The sequence below is a fragment of the Hibiscus syriacus genome, unplaced genomic scaffold, assembly GCF_006381635.1.
Source record: "Hibiscus syriacus cultivar Baekdansim isolate YM2019G1 unplaced genomic scaffold, ASM638163v2 tig00111503_pilon, whole genome shotgun sequence".
Lineage (NCBI taxonomy): Eukaryota > Viridiplantae > Streptophyta > Magnoliopsida > Malvales > Malvaceae > Hibiscus > Hibiscus syriacus.
The window spans coordinates 126,045-153,148 of NW_024063106.1; the positions used below are offsets into that span (position 1 = coordinate 126,045).

At 34.3% G+C, this 27,104-nt stretch overlaps 2 protein-coding genes, 1 long non-coding RNA gene and 1 pseudogene across 3 annotated transcripts; 2 read left to right on the plus strand and 2 right to left on the minus strand.

Annotated features, from left to right (window-relative positions):
• Window positions 1-737: 737 nt before the first annotated feature.
• On the minus strand, window positions 738-4,601 carry LOC120163960. Its single transcript, XM_039173756.1, has 3 exons — window positions 4,464-4,601; window positions 2,623-3,465; window positions 738-1,992 (listed from the first exon to the last, which is right to left on the minus strand). Exons 2-3 carry the CDS (start codon window positions 3,463-3,465, stop codon window positions 796-798), a joined length of 2,040 nt encoding a protein of 679 aa, XP_039029687.1. The 5' UTR covers window positions 4,464-4,601; the 3' UTR covers window positions 738-795.
• Window positions 4,602-6,033: 1,432 nt separating this feature from the next.
• LOC120163961 lies at window positions 6,034-7,086 on the plus strand. The gene is made up of 4 exons (XR_005519693.1): window positions 6,034-6,282; window positions 6,539-6,589; window positions 6,815-6,887; window positions 6,976-7,086. It is a non-coding gene; the product is annotated as an uncharacterized LOC120163961 (long non-coding RNA).
• Window positions 7,087-9,924: 2,838 nt separating this feature from the next.
• Window positions 9,925-15,303, plus strand: LOC120163941 (annotated as a pseudogene).
• A 3,196-nt stretch (window positions 15,304-18,499) lies between these two features.
• LOC120163936 (kinesin-like protein KIN-14S) lies at window positions 18,500-22,688 on the minus strand. Its single transcript, XM_039173739.1, has 12 exons — window positions 22,516-22,688; window positions 22,379-22,420; window positions 21,841-21,971; window positions 21,665-21,749; window positions 21,314-21,577; window positions 20,938-21,217; window positions 20,569-20,730; window positions 20,220-20,435; window positions 20,086-20,123; window positions 19,813-19,976; window positions 19,624-19,737; window positions 18,500-19,519 (listed from the first exon to the last, which is right to left on the minus strand). Exons 1-12 carry the CDS (start codon window positions 22,553-22,555, stop codon window positions 18,575-18,577), a joined length of 2,481 nt encoding a protein of 826 aa, XP_039029670.1. The 5' UTR covers window positions 22,556-22,688; the 3' UTR covers window positions 18,500-18,574.
• Between the last annotated feature and the right edge of the window lie 4,416 nt (window positions 22,689-27,104).

Consider the following 27,104-nt stretch of genomic DNA (forward strand, 5'->3'; position numbering starts at 1 on the left):
ATTGCTTGTGCTCGCACGTTTCTAACTTTTTGCGGCCTACTCATGTTGAAGAAGCCACTCTCAAGAGCTTCCAACGCTCTAGTGGTTGATGGTCTGCTTCTTTTGCTTTGCCTCTGGGCGTTCACAATAGGTTGCTGCTCTTTAGCACAAAGATTATTAGCACTCATCAACAAATCAACACGATTATTGACAATGTTGAACTGCCTACAATTGGCTTCCATCCCTCCTGGTTCACCATTCCGAGATTCCAGAAGAAGCAATGGTGGGCTTGAAGTAATCGATGACAGAGATGGAAGCTTCTCACTACTCCCTCGAGGAATCTCCATAGATTCTGGATTGCCTTCGGCAGAAGAACTAACAGATGATACTTTGTCATAGAAATGACTCGTATCGGGAACACCATTGCTGCATAGCCCACTTTGTTCACTAGTGTCAACAGAAAATTTCTCTGTGAGGCAACTTCGATCTGTCTTAGCAAAAACATTTAATTGCCGTTTCTTCATAGGAGAAATTAAATGTATTGAATTACCAGAGATATTCTCAGTAAGGTGACTTCTATCCATCTTAGCACAAGCAGTTAACTTTTGTTGTTTCATTGGAGAAGCTAAATCAATTGACAAAGTGGCAGATTTCTCACTAGTCTCCGTATTAGAAAAAGCAGTTAATTTCTTTCCTTTGGCCGGTGGAACTATATTAACAGCATGACTAGATTTTGCTCTTCGACTGAACTGGTGCTTTATTATCTGCTTTGGCCTGGTATCTTCTAATGTATTGATCTTCTTTCCTGGTGAATCATCAATCCCGGTCTACAATACACGAGACCTTCGGCTCTCGTTTTGAACTGTCATTGTCATAATTACCCTTACCATTGTTCTTATAGCCTTTCAACAAATTACTAGCAGTAAATGGCTTGTTACCAGGCTTTGTATCCATGGCAACTGAACCATGACTCGATAGTCTATCAGTAAACTTTTGCTCGTGCTCATTGGAAGAATCATCACTTGAATTGTCTTCATCTCCTCCTAAAGAGTTGCTAACTTTGGAAGAAATTTCAAGCTCAACGGGTAAACATCGGAGTTCTCTTACCCCGGAGGATTTTCCTTCATGGAGCAAACTGCTATCTACAATGGTGAATTTACTGTGGCTTGTAGTAGAGCTAGCTATTTTCCCCTCACGATGGCAAGCATTAGTAGCACACTTGTCACCTTTTGACAGCATGCAGTTAGAATTTACCTTCCGCGAATCTTGAGCATCCTTCTGCATTAGCTTGGAAGCAAACATCAAATCAATTGGTGCATACTTCAGTTCTCTCATCTTAGATGCTTTTCCTCCATGTATCAAACTGGAATCAACGACTGTGAACTTCATATGGTTTGATCTCGAAATGGATACTCGGGGCTTGAGATAACAAGGCTTATGATTAGGAGAATCGTCCTCATCCGATGACTCTCCTGGAAGGCATCCATTTTCTTCATTGCAGCTCCCAATACCGTTTCCTTCAGCATCAAGCTCGATAAGCGTCGGTTCAGATGCAATTTTGCTCAAAACATCACTAACAGAATCAAAGTAGTGATTTCCCTTGATGAGTTTTCTTCTTGAGAACTTCTTCACTCCAGGCATAAGAAAGACTAGGTCATGGTTGGAACTGACAGAGCACTGATTCTTAGGTTGCTCGGAGTGCCACCCTCTTGCAAGCAGGCGTGGCCAAACAGCTTCCCAGAAAATATCATTGCATCGAGCTTTGCTCAATCTAAAGCCTCCAGTTAAAAACCTGATGATGTCTCCCGATGTAAGAGATGAACAAGCCTTCCCAGATGGTATTTCGGAGGAAACTTGAGTGGTCTTCAGAGGTTCCATGGCCATGCCTGTAAGATCTGCCTTCCCCTTATTAAGACCTACAGCATCTACAAGAGCACATATGCCAACACTATTCTTTAAATCAAAGACATAACTTTCAAGTGAAGTTCTCCCTTCCACAAATGATTTAGAGACCTGCCAATAGATGATGAAATAGAAGAGTGACGGACATATAAACTCGGTCAAGCACAATAAAGGCATCTACAAGAGTAATGATTGAACAACCTTAGTTTACAAATGTGATCAATTAGTTTACAGTGACTAACTAGAAGATTATACTAATGTCTTCTGATTATTTATCAAAACTGACCAAAGGGCCATGCAAGATAATACTTTAGAAAACTTGTAAGAATTTCTATTTTGATAAACAACAGCTACCAGTAGAGGAGAAACAATAACTGATTATTTCAAAAAATGGACATGAATCATGCATTGAAACCATGGAACCATCCTACTCCGGATTAAAGCACCGAAAGAGTGAAATACGTTTGAAAGTGTTTCGTAATCTACAATAGATTGGAACAAAAGCAGATTTGCTTAAGCAACGGAGGCTAGTCCTGGAAGAATGGATTCGACACTCCTAGTAAAACACATTGAAAAGTTAACCATAGAAAAATTGATCTCCTACACTAATAATCAGCAAAGCACACACAGCATCGACTAGGATATCTTAAACTAGTAATTTATTCGTCGACATGAAGCTAACAAACACTTGGTTGAATCCATGTGAGTAATAAATAAGCACATATGAGAAATCTGGTTTACCTCCTGAAAATCATTTTGTAATTCTTCTGGGACATGGGTGAGCAACCGAGACAACAGTTCCTGCTGCCTCCAGCCTGTAAAGATTTTCCGTCCATAAACATTTCTTCGAGTTCGTTTGTTTTGGCCATCTGACCATCTGCAGTATCTGTCAGACCTATAAAATGCCCCATAGTAAAATGACAATATATCCCCCATCTCCTTGCCTTCAATGAATTGTTTTATCAGCCTAAAATTCTTTCCAAATATATATAAACAAAGAAGAAAACCATCCACATCTGTATCACTCCAGGAATAACCTGATGAACCTGGAATTAGATGAGACCTTTTACCTTCACATGGTCGAAATAAGCTAGATTTACTTGACATTCCACATTCAAGGTTCTCAGCATTTGACTCTTTTTCTTCGACCAACCTAACATCCGACTGTTCAGCACTTAGTTCTAAATTTTTCTTCCTCTTAGAAATCTGACCCCTGCTCTTTCTCGATTTGACAGACTTATCCACCTTACTTCCATCATTGCGCTTCCTCGGACCTCCCTTGCCTTCATCCTCGAAATCAGTGTCTTGTTCATGGGTCCACGTGACAGGGACAGGTAAGCCTAACAGAAAAGAATGGGCAAGATAAGGAATGCCTTCTGGGTCAAGAGGGTCCATCAAAAGCCGTAGATGCTCAGATCCTGTTATCATAGGAGGAATTTCCACCTGGTATTCATCACCAACTCTCGGACTTAATTGTGGATCACCGAATATATCTGTTATATCGGGAGATTCTGGTGGAAGCAACAACTCGGGAGATGCTTCTTCGGCGAGGTTGCAATTAGGATCCACCTGGACTGTTTCCATCTGTGAAAAGTAGGAAAGAAGAATGAGATAAACTCAACTGCAAATAGCTAACAGCTAAAGATATGACATATGGGCCCAAATTAACAAGGAATCTGTTACATGCTCAAGAACAAACCACCAAATATCAGACTCATTGGAAAACCACCACGAGCTTTAGACCATGAGACGTATAAAATGAAAACTTAGACTGGTACTAAGGTATAGAAATGAAAGAACACCGCTCAAAGAAGGTGAAATGTAGTGAATTTGATCAAAGCATTAAAGGGTGCTATTCAAAAGCTCAAACAGTCATAATATCCAAGATATAGTTCAAACAAATGGATGCATAGCTGATAAATGTGCAGACGAGATGTTAAAACAATCAAACATCCCTATAGATTCAAGCAGCATAAAGATTCAAATATTGGGGGAAATGGGAACATGCTTTCTAAAACAGAAAACCTAAAATACCAATCTAGTTATCCAGACACATTAGAGGAAATATTTCATACATTACTAGTAACCTCAAACATCATGTTCAAAGTGCAGAGCACCAGTATTACACCTGGAGAACTTTTCAATTAAAACCCATAAATTACATTATCCAAATGCCCAAATTCTCTTCTTCCATTGATACATAGCACGACAAAACATACATCAACTGATCACCTCCACAAAGATGCACATAGTGGGAACATAAACAGAAACCCACATTAATGGCACACATACAAATGTAAATAGCATCAAAGAACAGCAACCCCAGATCCCCTTTTTTTGTATACAAAAACGAAACAGTTTACCATTGGAAGCTGATTTATGGACCATTGGAAGTCGAAATTCGAAACTGGGAAACAAAGAAAGCAAATGGAAGACAATTCAAAGAAACCCAACAAGTGATGCAGAATAATGTTTTACATAGGGAAAACAAAAACGATAAAAAATCTAAACTAAGGCGACAATCACAGTGAGAAAGATAACATGCGAAGTAAATAGAAGCAACTTAGTGGCTATAACTTAACCTTTGTTTTTCTTCCCCGGTGGGAGAAGAGAAGCTTTGAAACGTTGAAAGTAAACGTGAAAGGACTTGGGCGTATGGGTAGTTATTATGTTATGCAGTGATTCGTAGCTTTTATTTAAAACTTGTGTATATACTCTCTCTCGATATATGTATATATATATCGTGTATATATATATATATACATTTGACAAGTTGAATATACAGTGTTGCTAAAAAGAGGGAGAAGAAGGGTGAAAATTTATTGACAGATTAAAATTGGTTAAAAATATTATTTTCTGGGTAAAGTATATAAATAGTTCTTCGACTATAAAATATTATTTTATTCAGTCTCTTTACAATTAAAAGTTATAAAATGGTCTTTAATTATTGAAGTTGCTTTGTTGAGTCTCTTGACTATTAAAAGTTATAAAATGATCACTCAACTATTTATTATGTTCCAAACTCGTCATTTTCTATTAAAAAATTAACGATCATTTGAGCTGGAGATTAATATACTTACTAAGATATGATAGTTGTTTAAGATTATGAGATCATATTTGATCATATCTCTATCAGTATGTTAAAATACAACTCATATTGTCATCAAATTTTAATGTAAAATGACGACTTTAGAACGTAATTAATAATCAAGTGACCATTTTGTAACTTTTAATAGTCAATTGGCTCAACAAAGATATTCAATATAATTGGATGATCATTTTGTAACTTTTAATCGCCAAAAAACTTAATAAAACAACATCTTATAGTCAGGTGACCATGTATGTACATTAACCCTTGTTTTTTTTATCCAACACATTTGGCTTTGGTGTGAATAATCAACGTGATTCGATTGAGTTTAAAGTATTTTTTAATTAAGTTAAGGTGATTAAAAGATAATATATGTTTTAAATACTCTGAATCATTTAATAATGAACGTTCAATTATCTATGTTGTAATTGTTGGAGTTCGAATTCGAAATATCTAGGAATAACAATTATTTTAAAAACTACTGAGATAATTTGATTCGTGCCAATTGAGTTAAAATTAATTCTGATTGAATTTATTTCTGAAAATTATTTTATTTAATTTTTTGATTTATTAAGATTTAAACTGGTTTTATTTTAAAAATCATTTTTGAGAAAACTACATTTATAGTCACGATAGTGTTTATATATATATAAATAATTGACTAATGTGTTTTGAATATATACCACGTCAGAATTTAGCTGATATTAATATTGTAAACTAATAATAAAAATGACAGAATTGATATAATATTTTTGCACAAATCAATTATATTGGTAGTAAAAAAATTATTATTATTATTTGAGTTTTCGGATTCGAGTATCAGAAATATCAGGTTGTGACTTGTGAACTATCAATGTTAAATAATTAATATTTATCTTTGAATAAATACTACTTTAGCTTACCTCAGATTAATTAAAAAAATATTTTAAGTATTTTCCTATAATATTGTGGCCAATTTAAAATACGATGGAATTAACCCAAATTAAATTGCAAGGAACGTTCATGGGCCAGTGCTTCAAATGGGCACAAAGTGTGATCCGATGCGGGTTAAATTATCGGGTTTCTGGGTCGAGCATGGCAACCCGAATCTGAATTTGAAAGACGCCTTAAATTTGTGAGATTTCAGAGTGTTGAGTGGCTGGTGGAATTGTTTGCATAGTTACGATCGAAATTTCTGAGTCAGGGCCACCGAGTTGCCGAGTCGTCATGGCTGATTATCACACATCGAGTCACAGAGCTAAGTGGATCTCCTCTCCTCAAGAACTGGTAAATAATATGAAAAAGGAAAGAGAATTTATCATTGTTTCTTAAATGTAAGGCAAAATCAATTACTCCTCATAGCAGTGCATTTCTTCTTCTTTTTCACTGTTTAATTGGTTCAAGCTGCTCGTGCTAGTATCTTTGCTTAAATTTCTTCATTGATGCTTTATTGATGTAAGAGATTTTAGTGTTTTCTCAAAGTTCAATAGGAATTTCAATTAATTGAGAACTTTGTTAAGTTAAAATTAGGTTCGTTTGTGTTTTTATTGGGTGAAATACTATTGTTATTTTCTTGTTTTGCTGATATAGGTTGAGAAACACAAGGCTGCTAATCAAAGATCAATACAAACACTGGAGAAGGTACGACAGAGCCTTTGCTTTTCTATTGTGCGTGTATTTGTTTTTGCACGGTCTCGAGGGCTTGTCTTTATAGTACACCTACGAGTTACTGATTTAGTAAATTAGATGAAATTGGTGTTGATTTCCCTTCTTTACTTTCCGTTAGCAACATATTTTAATGATGTCTGTTACAGATACATTCCATTGTTGATTTGATTGAACCTCACTTGCTTGTTTGTTCTGAAGTATGGAACAACTCAGATGGGAGTAGATGCCGAAGGTTCAATATCGTACCCTGAACCTACTGCAAGGGAAAATGGTAAAATCCATTTCTTTTTCCTTCTGGTTTTATAGTGAAATGCTTGGTCACTGAGTTTACCATGTGATATTTTGATTCTTCGTGTCAGCTGACAAGCGTCCAAAACCCCTTAACATTGAATAAGAACAATTCATGCGGGTGTTTTATGAGAACAAACTTCGAGAAGTTCGTACTGCTTTCTACTTTCCTAATAAAATTCAGGCAAGACAAGGTCACAATTGATGTGCTTCTACTTCTGGCTCGCATTTTGCAGGCAACAGCTCTGATTTTTTTCAAAAGGTTTTACCTGCAGTGGTCGGTCATGGAACTTCATCCAAAACATACAATGTATGATTCTTCTACATCTCTTTCAGATATATGCTATAATGCTTGTTATATCTGCATGTAATATGCTGTATCCAAAACTTAACTTTTGAGACTGTGATCACTGATCACCCTACCGTCGATTTTAGCTTTATTCATCCTTTCAATACAATACTCCGTGTCGGCCCGAGTGGCGAAGCGCTCCAAAGCGAAGGTAAACATTTTATACCTAGGATTCCTGCTGTTGATAGGGATGAAGACTTGCGTCACTCTTCCATGATGTCTGAACACCTCTCTCAAGGCACCCCTTGAGTCCCTCTTACTTAAGTTGTCGACAAAGGCTGTCCACCCACCGCCGCCGCCGCTTGCACTTCTTGCTTCACGACTACCTCGCTTGTAAACAATAATATGGTGGTAGAAATATCCGAATATGAAGTTTAGAACTCGGAAGATGAAATATTTATCAACAGTTTTAACACCATAAGAGCTTACAAGTCAATAATAGAACAGGAGAACGCAAGGCAAATTGTTCTGCAACTCTATCATGAAGAAAGAGCTCACACAAGCAAAAGAAAGAAATTTATACTTAACAAAATAATGTCATATTTTATTTTTTATGATAATTATTTAATACAATAATGACTAAAATATTCAATGAAGTTAAATAGAAATTGGGTTTATTTATTTTTAAGGATTATTTTTGTTGTATTTATGTTATTTTAGTTGATAATATTTTATATTTCATTATCGTAGTGATGTTTTTTTAAAGTTATTTGGTAGAATATCTTTAATATTCATCTTGTTTGATTTTAGTTTTATCATTTAATGATTAGTTTATGCTTTTATATGATTTAAAAAAATGATTGGTTCATATAATTAGTCTATTTTAATTTTTATAAATATTTCTTATTTGAGATTATAATTTGTTATATTTTTTTATCTATTCAATAATACACGATTTTATTAATTTAAAAAGTATTTCAAAATTTTTGATCTCTCTTATATATGTTTGCACATGTATGTTTGAAGTTTTGAATATAATTTCTTTCATTAAAAGTATGATATGTTTCAAAAAATATAAATATTAAAAGTCATTTTTATAAAAAAATTCACTTAATTTTTATTAATGTGCCATTTATCCAAGTTTATTTATATTTGGTATTTTAGTTCAAATTCCATATTTATTATTATTATTATTATTATTATTATTATTAATCTAAGGCATTTCTAGTTAAAAATTTTCAACTATTGAAATCACTTGATTCATACATGTTATATTTATTATTAAATAAAATAATTTAAGATAAATTAATATTCTGTAAATAAAAGTAAGGGTAAATTCTGCATTTAGTACCTAAACTATCAGTTTTGATTTGTTTTAGTATTTAAACTTTTAATTGTTATCAAAACCATACCTGATGTTTTAATTTTTGTTTCATGTTAGTATTCGGCCGTTAAAAATTACACCATTCATCCCTTAACTATCTCCTCACTCCTATTTTGGTTATTAAAGTATAAAATTTTCAATTTAAATTCTCAACTTTCAAATTGCTCATGTTTTACTCACTCTAATTTATTTTATTAATAATACTTAGTTATATGATATTTTTTTATTAATATATATTTAAAATTAAAAAATAAATTTGAAAGCTAGAGTGATTAAATTAGGAGTAAATTGAAAGTTAAGTAATTAAATTAAAAAAATTAAACTTCAATGACCAAAATAAGTAGAGAAAATAGTTAAAGGATGAATGATGTAATTTATCCATAAAAAGTATAAGCTGTAACAATATCTTTGATTTTACTAAAATGAAATAAAAACTAAATATCATATATAATTTTAAAAACTTTGAAAATATACATACTAAAATATATCAAAATTAATAGTTTAAATATTAAATACATAATTTACCCAAAAAGTAAAAGGTCGTATGTAATAAGTATTTTCATAAAGTTTCTTACGCCAATTCATACATTTTTAATTACATTTGTATTGTTCGTTTTCGTCCTTTCTCTGAACTTTTTATTTATTTATTTATTTTTTAAGAAATATATTTTAAAAATTCGTAGTCAGATTCTTCACTGAGAGGTCACAAATTCTCTTGAAGATCCAATCAAATGCCAACGCTTTAATTTTTCTCTATCTAAGTTTGGGTTTTTATCTCTTTCAAGCTCTCCTTTTACTCCCTGCGGTTGTCGAAATTGTTTACTGAAAAACCCACTCTGTCAGCTTCCTCAAAGCTCCATTGATTTAGTGTTTTGGGCTTGATTTAGTGTCAAATTCTTGCTTTTAATGTCGGATCAGAGCCTTAATTTTGGGTATTGATGGAAATTTCGGGGTTTTGTTACTAGCAGTTTGATTTGTTGACTTTTGGGATTGAGTTTGTTGATTTCTGAGGGTTTTGATTGGGTTTTGGGTGGTGCTACATGTAGAGGAATACTGAAGGTGGGATTGAATTTTAGAGGGTTTCTTATTTGGAGATCTTAGGGTTTCATTTTTATGTTGTGATTTATAAGAAAGGGTAACCATCACGGGGTCCTCTGCTCTATTTCGTAGAGGATCCCTATTGAAAAAACTTAAAATTCTATGATATTTACCAATCTTGATTGCCTCGGTGAAGATTAGTAAGTGTCTTTAATTGCTTGAAATACTAGAGCTTTAGTGGTGAAAAAGTTTAAGTGAAAATTTGTTGAATTATAGTTTTCGAGTATTCATAGTTTGGTTCTTGTGTAAATTGTGGAGAAAACGTCTGCTTCTGGTCCAGAAACTGGCCATGAAAACAGGGGAGTTTCGAGGCCACTTTTGGTTCCAGTGCGCTTCATCTGGCCTTATGGGGGAAGTAGAGTGTTTCTAACTGGCTCCTTTATTAGGTGAGAGCTGAAAATATCAAATTCGGTTTTTCCTAGACCTATTTGTTAAAGTTCATCATATTTCAAGGATTTTTCAGGAATTTAGGTTGGAAATGGCAGTTGACTGTATTCTATGTGTGCAGGTGGTCAGAGCATATACCGATGTCTCCAATGGAGGGTTGCCCCACTGTATTTCAAGTAATTTGTTGCTTGAGTCCTGGATATCATCAGGTTAATTAGTTTTTATGATCATTATCTGTAGTGCGGATGAAAAAAGTTATATTTGGAACTGAAATTCTAATTTACATTGTAATGTAGTTTTCTTGATTTTGCTAAATGCTTTTGTAGATTTTCAGATAAAATTCATGGTCAATTTTCCTATATTCTTTTATCTGATGCCTCAAAATATTATTGAATTGGTTAATAATAGAGATATAAAGACCATATTTCTTCCCATTGCTGCCTTTGAAGGTGGGGAAGAGATAGTACACAAATATGTTACCAATTTAGTTGCTTGCCAAGTCGCCAATAATTTAAGTGCAAGCAGCATGAAAAGCACCCAGCATGCTCTCAACGGTTATACGATATTCTTCTGTCCAGCCTGTTCTATATTAGAAGAGTTGGACCTGTATAAGCAACATTTAATCCTATTCTCCTGTAAAGAGCACTTTACACTATAGTTTTTATTCCTTCTCAGATTGAGTAATTGTGGAATTGGCACTGATAAATCATTGGAAGTAAATGCTGCAAGTACCTCTATGTTTTATTATAAGATCCTAATTGAGTTCTCAAGTACTCCTGCATCCTGGAGATTATCTTGGTAATGGTAAACTAAACCCGTGAAACTATAACTTCAAAATATTCATGTGCTGCTTCATGATTCATCTTGAGATTTTGTCGGTATACTGATATGACGACTTTGTAAATATTTTTTTTTCTGTTTTGAAGTATGCTGTGTACTAACCCTGGAGTAGGAGAATACATGAAGCAGAGATCCTCCTAACTTTGGTCATTTGTTTGTGGTGTTATGTAGATGCATTGTAGTCCTAACTATGAAATGCACCTGTTCCTTACTCTGAAACTGATATTCAAGCTTTATTTTTGTTTACTGGCAGTTTAAGTTTTTTGTTGATGGTGAATGGCGACATAATGAGCAGCAACCCTTTGTAAATGGTAATTGTGGTGTGGTTAACACTGTCTACATACCTAGGGAAATGGATGGGATTTCTCCAAGTCTTAGTTCTGAGGCCCCAAGTAGATCCAACATGGACCTTGATGATGTTTCTATTCATTCGGTGTGCTTCTTAAACACTTATATCTCTTTTGGGTGTTCACATTAGTCTTTTATTGAGTTGTTGTGTTAGTCCTTTTTCAAGTATTGAGTTGCTTTTTCTAAAAGAATCAGGCTGGAAGTTACTTTTATATGTTAGATTTCAGAAGCATAAGCACTCATGTCCTTTTATGGGGATCACATGTAGGAACCAGTTTCAACCATATCAGATGCAGATTTAGAGGTCTCTCGGCATCGCTTAGCCACTTTCTTGTCAAGACATACTGCATATGAGTTGCTTCCAGACTTGGGCAAGGTTTAAATGAATTACCTTTCTCTTGGAGCTGTTTATGTGGTAACTTATTGTGGGTGGTGGCTTGAGGCTGATTCTATCTGAATGCATCCGTTATTGCAGGTTATTGCCTTGGATGTTCATATAGCAGTGAAGCAAGCATTCCATATTCTGCACGAAGAGGTGAATCTCTTTTATACGCTCAATAAACATGCAGAAATGAAAAGACATGCACAGTCACTATACAAAAGGTTTTCCTACTGTTTTCTGGTTTTCGTCCAGAGAGAAGATTAACCTCGTGGTGCATGTGCTTGTTCTTTGTTATTCTAGTTCCCGTTTCTCTCCTCCTTTCTTTTGACTTTCCGCGTCTTCTTTGATGTGATATTTCCTTCACTAGTTTCTTTGTTGTATATAATGTACCTTTAGTTTTTTTTGGAAGGATTTGTTTAGATTTTTTACCCTTCACTACCGTATGCAATTTGTTGAGGCTTTACTTTTCAATCTGCTGATTATTAACTCAGATATTATCTTTGCTTATCTATGCTACGTTTAGGGAATTCCTGTGGCTCCTCTCTGGGATTCTCTCAAGGGCCAGTTCGTTGGAGTTCTTAGTGCATTGGACTTTATTCTTATCCTAAGAGAGGTGAGTTCGGGAGAACATGTTTTGAGTTTTTCCTTCACATGTCAAACCCAAGCTGTGATAAAATTCCGACAGAACTTTAGTTCAATAGGAATATAATTTAGCAACTTAATTGAGCCCAGTTTAGAGACATGGAGATGTATGAATTAGGGAATGTACTTTCCTGAAATAGATGAGTCACTGTTACTTTTAACGGAACTCTGGTATGAAATTAATCATGCTTCATTCTAATTATGCTGAACTTAACAGATGACCATGATTGTCAAGAGAAAGAAAAGTCAGACACATATAGGAATGAAAAACCGGAGAGCCACCTAACTGCTGGGAGCCTCTCATATTATAGTAAGAGGTTGAATGTTACAAATCACCATATGAACCCTTTACTTAATACCCCAGAATGATGGACTGGATGTTAACCGAATCTGATAGATAATGGTTTGAGAATCAATTAAATTTTTTATTTTTTAAATAACGGTGAACTTTAAATGTTTATTTAACCATGAAGCCATGCTTCTGACAGTATTTTTTTTCTTTTTCTTCCGTGTCTGACCATATATTTTGAGTCACTGTAAATCAGTAGTTATGCTAACATATTTTTGGAGTACTCATGAGGTGTTTTAAAGCTTTTCGAGACATACTAGTTGAGATGCAGTTGCAATGATGTAGCCTGAGTGTTTAACATGTATAACCCTTTGAAGGACAGTTGGGGAATCATGGCTCGAATTTGACAGAGGAAGAATTAGAGACACACACGATATCATTTTGGAAAGACGGAAAGGTGCATCTTAGCAGACAGATCGATGGCAATGCAAGATCATAACCTAGACATCTTGTTCATGTGAGTGCTTCATTTCTAGGATAATCTAGCATCTCTAAATCATTCATGTTCTCCTTTGATTTATTTTGACTTGTTTCCTTTTTTTGGATGATTCATGAAGGTGGAAAAATGTCCTCATTAGTACTTAATTCCCTGCTCGTATGTTAAATGAAACACCTACTGCTTTTGGTTAGAAAGATTAGGTCTTACTGTTGAAATTATTAGGGTGGCTTTTTTTATCTGCCAATATTTACATATTGCCTTTTGTAGTAGATTATTCTGGAATCTATTCATGAAAAAGGGATGATGATTTCTTTCTTAGTATGCAGTTCCAGATTTTGGAATGATGGTTATTTGGATTCTCATGTAACCGAGGTTACTTAATCTTGATGTTTCTCCCAAAAATTTATTATAAGCTCCTGGAGCCTTCCTTTCATAGCCCACGTTTCTAATGAATCCCCATTGTACTTCTATTTATCGTATACTTCTTTTGATAGAAACTGGACTTCAGTGAAGTTAATGCTGACTTTTAGAAGGTTCAGCTGCTTTGGTATCAGTACGCAACATTTTAGTATCATTTTATCAGGCTGGGCCTTACGATTCTTTGAAGGATGTTGCTCTGAGGATTTTGAAAAGTAAGGTGGCTTTGGTTCCCATCATTCATTCTTCATCACCGGATGGCTCACTTCCGCAACTGCTAAATCTTGCCACTTTATCTGAAGTTCTAAAATGTAAGCTGAAGGTACCCGATCTTTAACTTGTTTGTTTGGGGCGCACGAATTATTTCTAATCGGAGCCTAATTTTCAGGTATATGCAGACATTTTAAACATTCTTCTAGTTCCTTGCCTGTTCTTCAACATCCAATTTGTTCAATTCACTTGGGTACTTGGGTACCAAATATTGGGGAATCAAATGGTAGGCCACTGGCAATGCTTCAACCAAATGCCTCTCTTGGTGCTGCCTTGTCAATTTTAGTTCAAGGTAACCTGTAGCCTTTGAGCTTTATGGTTTAACCTGCTGCTGCAGTTTGTATATAGGACATCAATTATAACACAGTGGGCAAATGGAAAAGAATATATTTTTAAGCATGCATTCGTATGATATTGAATTAGAAATGTCACTTTTTTCGTCTACATGTTTTCATTGCATTTTGAGCTAATTCTTATATGTTATATATATTTGACTACTAATATTAAGTCAGTTCATTGTAGGTATCAAGAATAGGTATTGTTGAACAGTTATTTCTTCCTCTTTCCTTTATGTTCTTTTTCGACGGAATGACGTAATGCCACCAGAGTTATTAGTGACTGTCAGTACTCATTGGTCATTGTCTCTTTAGTCCCGTTCTTTCTCCTCTCTTTATCGTTTCCTCATCTCCTGTTAGTCATCTTACAAGATCATACATTTTGCAGCCGATGTGAGTTCAATACCGATAATGGATGAGAATGACTCATTTCTTGACATATATTCACGGAGGTAATCTGTTTCTTTTTCAAATGGGGAATGAAAATTATAAAAAAAACTGCTGGATGCCAAATTAATTAGTTATGTTCCTTACAAAAGTTGTCCTCTGCTTGTTTGCTTGACAGTGATATAATGGCTTTAGCAAAGGATAAAGCTTATGGACAGATTAATCTTGATGAAATGAGCATTCATCAGGTAATTGAAAACGTCGTTTATGCATGTACTGCTGCCTGTTTGGTTAAACTGCAAGTAGAAAAAGAGCTCTCCTTACTAACGAAAACGATCTTGCAGGCCTTGCAACTGTGTCAAGATGCAAATTCTTTCAACGGACAAAGATGTCAGATGTGTCTACGATTCGATACTTTGCACAAAGTGATGGAGCAGTTGGCAAATGCCGGTATCTTTTTCACCTATGCTCTTATGGTATTCTAAATACGATCTCATCTATAATGCATTAGAGCTTGTATTTGCACAGGGGCTAGGAGACTCGTGATTCTGGAGGCCAGCAGCAAGCGAGTAGAAGGAATCATTTCATTGAGTGACGTGTTTAAGTTCTTGCTTGGTGTTTAGCTCAAAAAGACCGAGCTGTAATTCTTGTAAGGGGGCTTTATCATGGTGAGTAAGATCCATTAATTTCAGTGAGCTCCGGTCTTTTCCCTTCGCTCCTCCATCTCCTCCGTCTGGTGCTCCCATGCTGAGTGGTCTTATGTGTTCATCTTGAGTCGTATGATTGCCTGGGCTTCGCACTCTAAAAGCCCCAACAATTTTTAGGATAGGAATATCATCAAAGAGAGAAACATGATGTGTAAATTGTGAGTATTTTCGATATTCGCCCTTCATTTCTATAACCTGATCGTTGTCAACCCAACCATGTCATGATATGAACCTATTGCTAACAGAAAAGAAAAAATGGGACTGAAAAAGAAGAGAAAAAAGAAGGGGTGAAGTGTATGGTGGTTGATACCCCATGTTGTAAGCTTTTGATCTCTGTTTCATTAGTTGTATACATTTTACAGTATTTTCCCTAAAAAAAATTACAGATTTCAGTTGGCATTCCTTAAAGATTGTATTATGTTTTTATCCAAGTCCAAGCAATAATTCTACTAATGTAGATTGTGGTAAAAACTGCATTCACTTTATATTTGATTATTTTGAGGATTTGATTCAAAACTTGTTTTGTTTATGGTTTTGAATCATCGTGTGTGGATTTTCTTTTTAATCTCTTCTCGCAAGGAATGGTTTTGAGTTGCCTCTGTTCTTCGAATAGTGGCAAGCTCGAGCTCGATTAAATATTCGTAACTCGATATTTGGTTAGACTTCGATCGAATATCAAAATATGGTGTTGAGTCCGGCTCGAGATCTAATCGAGCAATTCGAGCTCAATTATCATATTTTAGTCAATTACTTGATTATTACTGGATCAAATCCTATTTTTCTTTTTCGAGTTGGGCACCAAATAGCTTACAAATCCCAGTGTTTAAGCCCTTAATTCCAACATGGTTACCAAACTCGCTATATCTGAAGTGATTTTGGAATTGATACACATTCTAAGGGTCCGTGTGTTTCACGTAAAATATTAGGAAGGAGAAGACACTAGCATACTCCCTGTTCATTATTCAGATAACTATTTTTCACTAGTTCCTGGTGAGGAAATGTCAGTGAAGATCTCGTTCGAGGCCCCTGAAGGCATCACTCCAAGAGTAGCTCTTCAAGGCTGGAACTATAATTGTGAAGTGCACACTGTTGTTTGACCTTGTTCTCTATGTTCGGGTTTGAACACTTCTTACTGTTTGAGGACTCTGGTTGTTCTGTTACATTTGGGGAACAAGCTTCAATGGAGGTTTAGGAATAGAGCTGAATGTCTCGTGTGCTTGCTATAGCTCCCCTCTGTTTAAATTGTATGAAAGTGGTTGCGATGTCCGAATGCAAAGAGTGTTGATCCATGGGCATCCCCTCCTCATACCTATGGAGGCGGGGGTAGTAGACCGGATAATTTTAAACACTAATATTACACGATGTGATACTTTTTGGTAATGACTAATGAGTTAGTTATATTATTAAACTCAAAACAGAGATAAAACTACCGAACACCAATTGAAAATCAAAATCTAGACCAAGAAAGAAATGAAACTATTGTCTTTACTGTTCGGTCCCTCCAATTCTTTCAGTTCCTGCAGCTGGTTCAGATCTCGGCAGCCAAATTAGTTTTACTGTAAGATCCACAGGCCGTCTACTTTCTCTCGCCTGCCAGTTAATTCCAGAAGTAGAACCGGAGATGATCCTCCCTCTCCGGTTCTCTCTAGTTCCTCTGCTTACACCGTCCTCGGAGTTGACTCTAAGGTGATTTTTGGTTCGCTGAAATGTTTATGAGGGAATTGAAATCTGTCAGGAATGGGAATTCAATTTCATATTCTGTTTGGTTGGCATGAAATTGAATTGGAATCCAATTTCATATTCTGTTTGGTTCGCAGACATGATGAATTTGATTTCAGTAATGTAAAATGACAAGATTGCCATTCTTATTTTTTTTAATTAGTTTTAGTTTGTTTTATAAATTACATATAGCAATATATTATAAAAATTTAAAAAATATTAAATTTTAATTTTATTGATTAATTATTAATTTCAATAAATTATAAAAATCATGCTAATAAACATTATAAGTTAAAATCATCCTAATTAGGGATGGCCATAGGTCGGGTTTTTGGTCCACCCGACCCGACCCGAGAACAAGGGAACCTCCATCCGAGGCCCAACCCGACCAAAATAAAGTTTCATCCGACCCGACCCGAATATATGAATTAGAAATCCGACCCGACCCGAAATAATAAAAAAATTATTTTTATTCAATAAAAACAATGACTTAATTGAAAAATTATATATAGAGGGGTATTATTGTAATTATTCCTATATATATAAGGTAAAATTATATATTTTTTGGGTCGGGTCGGGTATTTTCACCCTAAACCCGAACCCGACCCGACCCGACCAAAATAAAGTTTCACCCGACCCGACCAGAATATATGAATTAGAAACCCGACCCGACCCAAAATAATAAAAAAAATTATTCAATAAAAATAGTGACTTAATTGAAAAAAATTATATATAGAGGGATATTATTGTAATTATTCCTAAATATATAAGGTAAAATTATATATATTTTAGGGTCGGGTCGGGTATTTTTCACCCTAAACCCAAACTCGACAGACCTGAATATCACACTTAAAAAACCGACCTGACCCGACCAAAATAAAGTTTCACCCGACCTGACCCGAATATATGAATTAGAAACCCGACCCGACCAGAAATAATAAAAAAATATTTTTATTCAATATATGAATAAGTTACCAAAAGATTGATGAGGGTAGTATGACCCTCAAACAAGAGAATTGAATTCCATCATAGAATTGATGGAATTCACTTTCCCTCATTTGATAGAAAGTTGAAGTCATGAGAGATTCCAATTCCCTTTGAAAACTTAAACCAAACATGAGAAAATGGTGAAATTGGATTCCAATTCTCCTAATTCCAAGGGATTCCTGCGAATCAAACGTCACCTGACTGCTTTGCGGCCGAGAAAAGAAAATGGATAATTTCTAATATTTACTATTTTTTTATTTGAATAACCTCTAATTTTATTTACAAGTAATCATGTTCAACATTCAATGTATATGAAAAGAAAACTTTCAATGTTTAAATATATTTTTGTAAAATACTCTCTTGCTTTATTCACTGTATTTTTTCCTCTCAGCCTTTCAGTTAATGTATGTGAAAATACAGTAAAAAAGTCTTGGTTAAACACTTTAATTATTGCATATTTTTAATATTATTATCTTAGCTTTGCATGTTCAGTGCCATGAGAGGTTTTGATTTACAGTAACACAATCCAAAATTGGTCTCTGTTACATGGAATAAGATTGTATTATGTAAAACTTCAAACCCTAATAATTAAGATGGTTCAAAATCACCAAAATGATCGTTTTTACATGAACTTTACAGTCATGATCGTTTTACAACAATGTACCATATAATAGAAACTGAATATTATATTCACTGCCTCTCAGCTGAAGGCCGTGAAGGCATGAATGATTGCTTCCTTTGCGTGCGTCTGAACTTGAGTGGACTCCAAACCACCGATTTGCGTTGCAAAGCGATGACGGTTGGGTGTGTTGGCTTCCATGAACCTGCTTGCATTGAAGGACTTCCCATGAATTTGCTACTGCTTCTCACGGCTGCAGGTGTTGTTGTCTCTGATGCCGATGGAGAAAACAATCTCGAATACCTCGTGTTCTTTGGATCCCGCATTAATGATAGTCTATTGGCACAGTTGAAACCAGAAGTAGAGCTGCGGAGTGGTGTTGTCATGTGAGAGTCTGTCTGGAACGTGGCGATTGATACTCGCCTTCTCGTCTGTCGAGCTGTTGTCATGGTTATCATGGACGCAGGTGCTGTCTCTGATGGGTTCCTAAGCTTTGGCAATGGAGAAAACAACCTTGAATACCTTGCCTTCCTCACATCCCGCATTAACGATGGCCTATCCATTGTACCGGCATGGTTGAAACCAGAAGTAGAGTTGCATAGTGTCGTTGTCATGTGTGAATCTGACCGGAAGGTGGAGATTGATAGTCGCCTTTTAGGCTGGAAAACTGCTTTCATGGTCGTTGGAGGTCTTACAGCAATGGAATTACGTCTTGGTGTCATTATATTTTTCAGTTTGTTTTCTTTTCCCTCTGGCACTGTTGCCATGGACATTCTAGTTGTCTTTCTGTTGGTAGGCATTGGTGTAGTCGAAAGAGGCATGAAATTATTGATTTTTCGCAACGGTAGCCTCAGTTTTGATGGAGCCAGTGGTGGTTTTTTCTCCGTTCTGGTCTTCTCCGCTTCTTGCTTAAGAGATGATCTAGTAGAAGCTGTAGCAGCAGCAGAAAAAGCTCTTGTTTCCAGCTTTATTCTGGTTTTCCGTTCCTCGGCTAATTGATTTTCGAGGTCACGAACCTGTCGTCAAATACCAGAGAAATGAAGATGATACATGGCGATGACACCGACAATAGTTTAATCTCAGAAAGTAACTTGCTTTGGTTGTTTTTAATGATGATTACCTTTTCTTGGAGTGTTCTGCATATATGTTCTCGGGCAGCCAGTCTCAACTGCAAGGACTGTACATTATCTTGCAACTTCTTTGTTTCCTTCTCATCATGTTTCAACTTTTCTGTCTGTTAACGAATCAGAGGTCAAATTGAGTCCACCAAAAAAAAAATCTGTTTGTTAAATTTCATCAGTTTACCTACCATTTGCTTATACTTGTAAAGCTCAGTGAGGTCCACCTGTTTGCGGGCAGGACCACTTTCAATCCCCCTAACTCTGCTAGCAAAATTCAATGAACATAGAGTCTCCCCAAGATCTGCATTACTTGGGCTGATCTGCACAATCATCACGGTCTTGCAATCTCCTCCTGCAATTCATGATCCAGTTTGCCACCATTAGGCTACTTGAATTGATCCTTCGATGGCAATCTTTCCAGAAGGGGATGATAGTGATACTATGGTGAAACAAAAGCATACCTAGAGAGCTCTGTAGAATATGTGTTAGCTTCGAGTTCCTGGTTTCATGGAAAATTAGAAAGTGTAGAAGTGTAAATGTTAGACTTAGTTTTTGATGTGCATGAGTGTGATGAGATAGGGAGGGAGGGAGAAACCTGTAAGGAATATGGCTAGATTTGGATGCGAGGGCAGAAATCACATCTCCAAGTGCTGAGAGAGATTTATTTATAAACTGGGATTCTTTCAACCTTTCACCTTCAGCTTCAATCTTTCCCACACGTTCACTGCCGGCCAAATCTACCAGCCACAGGTGACTCCTAGTCTTTTGGCCATTGATCAAATTCGTTCCCTTTACAGTTACACGCAACAAGCTACAAGAAACAGTTGTTTGGTCAGTATTAATAAAGCATACATGTTTTGGTGCACCATGGTTCCTTAGCCAATGTGGTTGAATAACAAGTTTCCAATTATTAAGATTACATAATTCAGAAAGTAAAAAATTACCAGTGAGAACGGCTGCTTAATTCATTGGCGTTGGTGGCTCCAACTGTTCTGACCCGGCTTCCAAACTTAAGAAGCTTCCACACTTCCTCTGTATTGTAAACACGAGCTTCAACAAGTCCTGGAACTTCTTGTGTCCCTTCAGCTGCTTGCTTTATGTCCAATCTTTTATCAACAAAAAGGATTTCAATTCAAACTCTCTAAAACTGAGGTTCTTAAAGCACTCTTTAGGAAAGAACCAGAGATCAGTATTACAAGGTTTATTTCATCAGGAAATGACAAGTAAAAAGGTGTTCAAGATGGCTTTAGGTAAATGTGTGTTCTACGACCAATGATTAGCCAACAATATACAATTTGACGTTAGGAGCTAACCTTTTGGCAGGCTGGTTGGAGTTTTCTCCTAGAAGGTCCTTTATCTTTTCATTGTAGACCTCCATCATGCTGACAAATAGCTCATATTTCATTACACCACTTCTCTCTTCAGAAACTTGAAACAACTCCTCCAATGTCATGTAGTTAACTCCCCTGTTATCTGGTGTTCCCTCCATAGTAAATGTCTTCCCTGTTCCAGTTTGCCCATAAGCAAATATGCAGACATTATAGCCATCCAATACCGAAGTGACAATGGGTTTAGTTCGTGCAAACACAGCCTCTGCATAAAAAAGACATAATTAAAAATATTTATAGTGAACTTCGTCAAGAAATCATAGACAATGAGGATAAACTCCGTCAAGAGGTCGCAGGTTACCTTGGCCATCCTCAGGCCTAAATACATGGTCAAACTTGAATTGCTTCTTGGAAGAATCAGAAGAAACTATCTGTAGCTCAGTGTCATGGGACGGGTCAAAATCAACTACAGAAGTGTACCCGTTGGCAATTTCAGATTGATTTAGTGGTCTACATCGACAAAAAACCCTGATGTTTCCTTTAACCGCAATCACTTCATTGTAAAGGCGCTTCCTCTCTGACGACTCATGTAGGTATTTCTTCTTCAAAAGTTCATGTTCATCATCTATACCAAAAAAAGTGAAAAGCCAGTTAAACCAAAAGAAAAACAAGGATCCAACACAATGATTCCTTCATTCTATTGGGTACTTACTGAGGAGCTGAAGTGTTCCTACAACGTCATGGCCAGAAAACGACTTCACTTGACTAGACAGGATCTCGTGGTCCTTCTTCAAATGCTATTGCATTTAAGGAAGTCATCAAAGTCAAATTCTTTAACCACTAATTGAAATTTGAACATAAGGAAAATCAATAGCCTATTCTGTTTACCTGGATACAGTTACTCAAATCAATAACTTTCTTTAATATGGGAAGAGTTGCCCCCTGAGCCGGAGAAGTTTCTGGGTTCATGTTGCATAAAGATTCTTCATCCATGAAATCCGTACACTCTCCAAATTCCTCTAAAGAAACAGCGAAAAATAAACTTAACATCAACTTAATACATGCACCAAATATTAGCATTTGAAGCATATAAATGCATCCATAAATTAAGAACAAAAGAATCACAACAAATTTTCTTTGCTAGCCAATACAAACGGTTCATAAACCCTAATCAAGAGTTTTGATTAATTGCAAAGAAGGTTGAAACCAACTTAATATAGGCCAGATATTCTAAGTTCTAAAACTAAACAAGTCACAAAAATCATCAATCATCTTCATGAAATGAACCCCAGTAAGCATTTTCTAGGGTTTCTAAAATGTAAAAATATCCCAAATTATTAAAATTTTATTTCCTATTTAGATAACATTTCTTCAAAATTTGCCTAAATTAACTGCTTCGAACGTATCGAACATCTCAAAATTTTACCTCTGTCGGAGTCCGGAGAAGGCTTTGACTCGCGATTCTCCACTGTTTGATATGAAAAAAATACGCTTTTTTAACAGAAATCAGAGAATTTGATGAATCAAATTGAAGAGGGGAAAACAAAGTAAACGAACGCCAACCTTTATCAAGAACGATATGTTCGCAACTGTCCGAGCACATTTGACACAGAGAAATCCAAGAATTCGATTACAAGAAAACGAATAAAAATTGAAAGAGAAAAAGGAAAGCTTGGAGCGTTGAGTTTAAAGGGAGAAAATTGAAAGTGGGTGGTGGATTAGATTTTGAATTCAAACGAATGAATGCAAGGCTATAGCTGTTATTCTAACGGCTACTTTCATCTTCCTTCTCTCGAATTAAAATTTGGATTCGGGTCGTTTTAGCCCGGTTAATATGGAGGCCTTTCGCAGGCGAAGTAAACGAGTCTAAAAAACGTCGATTTCACGAGTTCGGATTTGGACCCGACCCTTTGTTAGAGTCCGTTTCATAGAATTTATCTGGACATTAAACTATATCAAAATGATCATTTTAGATATCAAACTTTTCAAAATTATATAATAGACATTAAATCTTAAATTTTGTTACAAAATGTACACAACATCATCATTTATCAGTAAAGAGGTGACGTGAAATGCTAAATTAATAAAAAAAATATCTCATTTAACCTTTTAATTATAACTAAAATTTTATTTTACTATTAGTTTAAGTTAAAATAATTTTGATTATGTTCCTTAAATTGAAAACAAAATGGATATAAATATATTAAAAATTATTTTTTAGTGCCATATTATAAATATTGAATTTATATCATATAAATTACTTGATACATTATCAAAAGTTAAGGGTTGTTTCTATTATTTTTATTTAAGTTTGGATGTATTTTTTAAAATTGTGTTTAAACTTTTTAAACAAGAGTCATATGCTTGAATCATATCGTTTAATAAAAAATAATTACATCGTTTGATAATTCAAGTTTTTGAATCTCAAAAAGTATAATTTTTTAATTTTACAAATACAATCATAATTAATAAATAATTAGTTATAAAATAATTTGATGAATGAATAGATTTCAAAAGATTATAATTTTTAATTTTAAAATTAAATTATTTTCATATTTTAAAAGAAATTCCATTTTTTAGTTTCTTTTTGAAATTATTAGTTGAAAATAATGAAAAAATCATAATGAAATTTTAGTTATAATTGAGGGGACATATGTGATATTTTCTATTAATTTAACATGTCACGTCACCCTTTTAACAACATTTCACGATCATTGTCTATTTTTAAATAAAATCTAAAGTTCAATGTACATTTGATAACTTTAAAAAATCCAATGATAAATTAAATCTTTCTAATAAATCTATTGATCATTTATAAATTTTATTATATTTTATATTATTGGTGCATATCAGAAGAGGTGCATATCTGCATGTGTTAGTCACTCTATATTCATCCATATGTATATATATGGGTGAATACAAAGCATTATATGTTCAAAGAATCTCAATTAATTGACAATGAACACTCACACCCCTGTCGGTGCTCGAACTTGTGACATCTAGGGAGAATAACAAGTCCCTTAAACACTGATGTCACTTGGTTCGTGCAAAACTTTTGTATGTTAAATAAATGTAAATGGACCATATTTATTAGGGTAAACTACATGATTAATCACTTCTTTTAAGTTTTGTACATTTTTTTCATAAAATTTAAAAAATATAATATTTGGTCACTTTTGTTTTTATTTAATAGCAATTACAATTTTGAATTGCAATATCGTATGTTAAGATGCATTCATTGATTTATATATTATTCTTATTTTCCTTCTCAACAGATGAGTGTAACACGAAAGTTTAAATTCGGTACACAAAAATTGACTTTTTTTAATCAAATAAACCCTATTGACATAATTATATTTTATATTTTTCTCAATATAACTGATGTAAATAAAATTTTCATATAAAGTTTTTATTTTAAAGATAGATTTTCAATATATTTTTTTAAGTTTAATAATATAAAGTGAATAATGAATAATGCATTCAATTTAATAATTTACAAAATAAAAAATATATAATATAAAACAAGATACAAAAGGTATATGTGTATATGACAAGGGTGCCAAAGCTAGAGGGGCATCCAAATAAAATGAGGTGAAAAATTATAGGATTGCTTTTGAGACTTTTGACAAAGGCATCACTTTTTTTTTCATAAGCTTAAACTAGAGGGTAGCTTTTTCTTCTTCTCTTTTTACCCCATTGCTTGTGATTCAAGGTACCTATTGTTGTGTATTTTGCATAGTATGCTATAGATGTTACTTGAATTTATTATGGGTTTCCGCGAATTTTGGGTAATTATTGAAAGATTATATCATTGCCTCATATGCATACATCAAAGTTCCCCAATAACGTGTATGAAAATACGATCTTTGAGGACGAACCAAGCAAACTCAATAGTTAAGGGATTGTTATTATTTTTTAAAGTTATGAGTTCAAGGACGATGTCTATAGGAATGAATAAACGTTCATTGTCAAATAATTGATAATATTTCGAGCATATATTACTTTGTATTGAATTTGAAGGATAATAAAATTCTTCTCTATTCGTAATTTTTTCCGTCTAGGGTTTCTACATAAAACTTGTGTGCTCATTCTGTTTTTTCCCCTTTGATTTACGATTTCTTATTATTATTTTGTCTCATTTCACAACAACAATCAAGTATATGCTTCTTATATATTATTAGAATATAATTCATACTAACCTATTAAGTCTCAAATTATGATTTTGTAGTGAAAAAAGTTAATACTATAGCGTAATACTGATCATATACTACATTAGTTCAAACATGTAATTGTTAATTGAACCGACATTCGAAAATAACATAGATTATTTGCTCTCTTTTTTTCTTGTTTGTTATTTGTTCAAAACCAAAAACAAAATATAGTTCTTTTTTATCTGGTTTTCCTTAAAGACCCCCCTAAAACATGGATTTGAAAAGTGCTGAAGAATTTTGTAAGTCGAAACCCCCACTGAACCATGCTTGGTAGTAGGGATGTACATTCGTTAGAGTCGAGTTAAAGATTTTGAGTTATTCTAGTTGACAAGTCATATTTTATAACTCAAAACTTAATTGAATATTTGTTTCAATTCGAGTTGAGTTATTCGATTTTATGTTTAAATTTAATTATAAATATTTATAATATTATGCTGTTATTTGATTCCAATTTAAACGGTTTCCTATTTCATATGCAACACATATATATTTCTTCATATTTTTATATGTGATATACGTATATCATAAAGAATTGAGGGACTCAACTCAAATTTAAAAATCAATCCACTAGTTATTAAATTTTTTTAGTTATTATTCAAGTTACTCGAGTTATATTTTATAAACAAACTCAAATTTAAATTTTTTTGAAGTTAAGTGGAGTTTATAAAATTACAATTTGAGTTGCGTTTTTTTTAGATGAGTCAAGCCAAAAAAAAAATTGATTTTTCGAGACAAGTCGAAATTTTATTAACACGCCAAAACATTCTACTCTATCAAAATAGAGAGAGATACTATCTTTGATAGAGGCATTACCTTTATTGTACACGTTCTTTTTTATTCCATTGCTTGTGATTCAAGGTACTGCATTTTGCATAGCATGCTAATAGCTAAGAATGTTACTCAAAAATCAGAATTTTGGAGATTTTTTAATGATATTATCATGTACAAATACGTATTCATGGTTCATGCGTTGAAGATTTTGAATAGGAACAAGTACAAGAATAAAATCAAGAGGGAATTAGGGTTTTTAACGTAGATTACTGTTCCAATAGAAAACTAGAAAGTGTCGCTGAAAAAGAAAAGTAGTTTATTCAATAAATTCATAGGACTATGACATTATTATTATTGAAATTTGGTCACATGAGACAGATTTTGAAGAAGAAAATAATCAACATGGGTAAGTACATTGGCAAGTAGCGTCAACAGGAACTACACAAACTCCTGTAGCTTTATTTCCATGCATATCAACGCACTGTTCCAAGCAAATTTCATTATCGCAGCCTTCAATTTCGATAATTGATTTGCATGTTTTCTCTGCTGCTGCTTCTTTTTCTACATGCATTAAAATGGCTATCCCTTGTTTCCATATGTAATGGGGTAAGGGGAGGTAAGATAGTAGGCACTAGGTTGAGAGCAACTTCTGTAGGAGACCTTCGAATTATGAAATACCCTCCATGAGACTCGATCTCACGACCTCAAGATTAAGAACCTTGTGCTCTACATGCATTAAAATACCAAAAATGTTTAATATATATGATCAAATTCTTCATCATATTAATATTTTAAGAAGTAAAGCCCATAAGAATGTAAAGAGAAGCTAAGTAAAAGAATATATATTAGAGTAAATTACCTGCTGCAAAAAGAAGAACCAACATGAATATGGCACACAACTTATAACTCTTCATTCTTTTTCTTTTATTTGTTTTTCTCCTTTGCTTTGGTTCAATGTTGTGACCTAGATGAGAAACAACATTCAAATTCTCTTAAATTTATAGGTGGCTGAGGGGACATGTTTTTGGAGAGAACTTAAAATCTCCATGATTTGTTTCCTTATTTACTAGAAGAATTGTTTCCAACTTTATATCAAGGGTAAGTTACAAATTCACTAACTGAACTTTACTGTCCTCAATAGTAAAAAAATGGGAGGATGAGGGGAAGAAA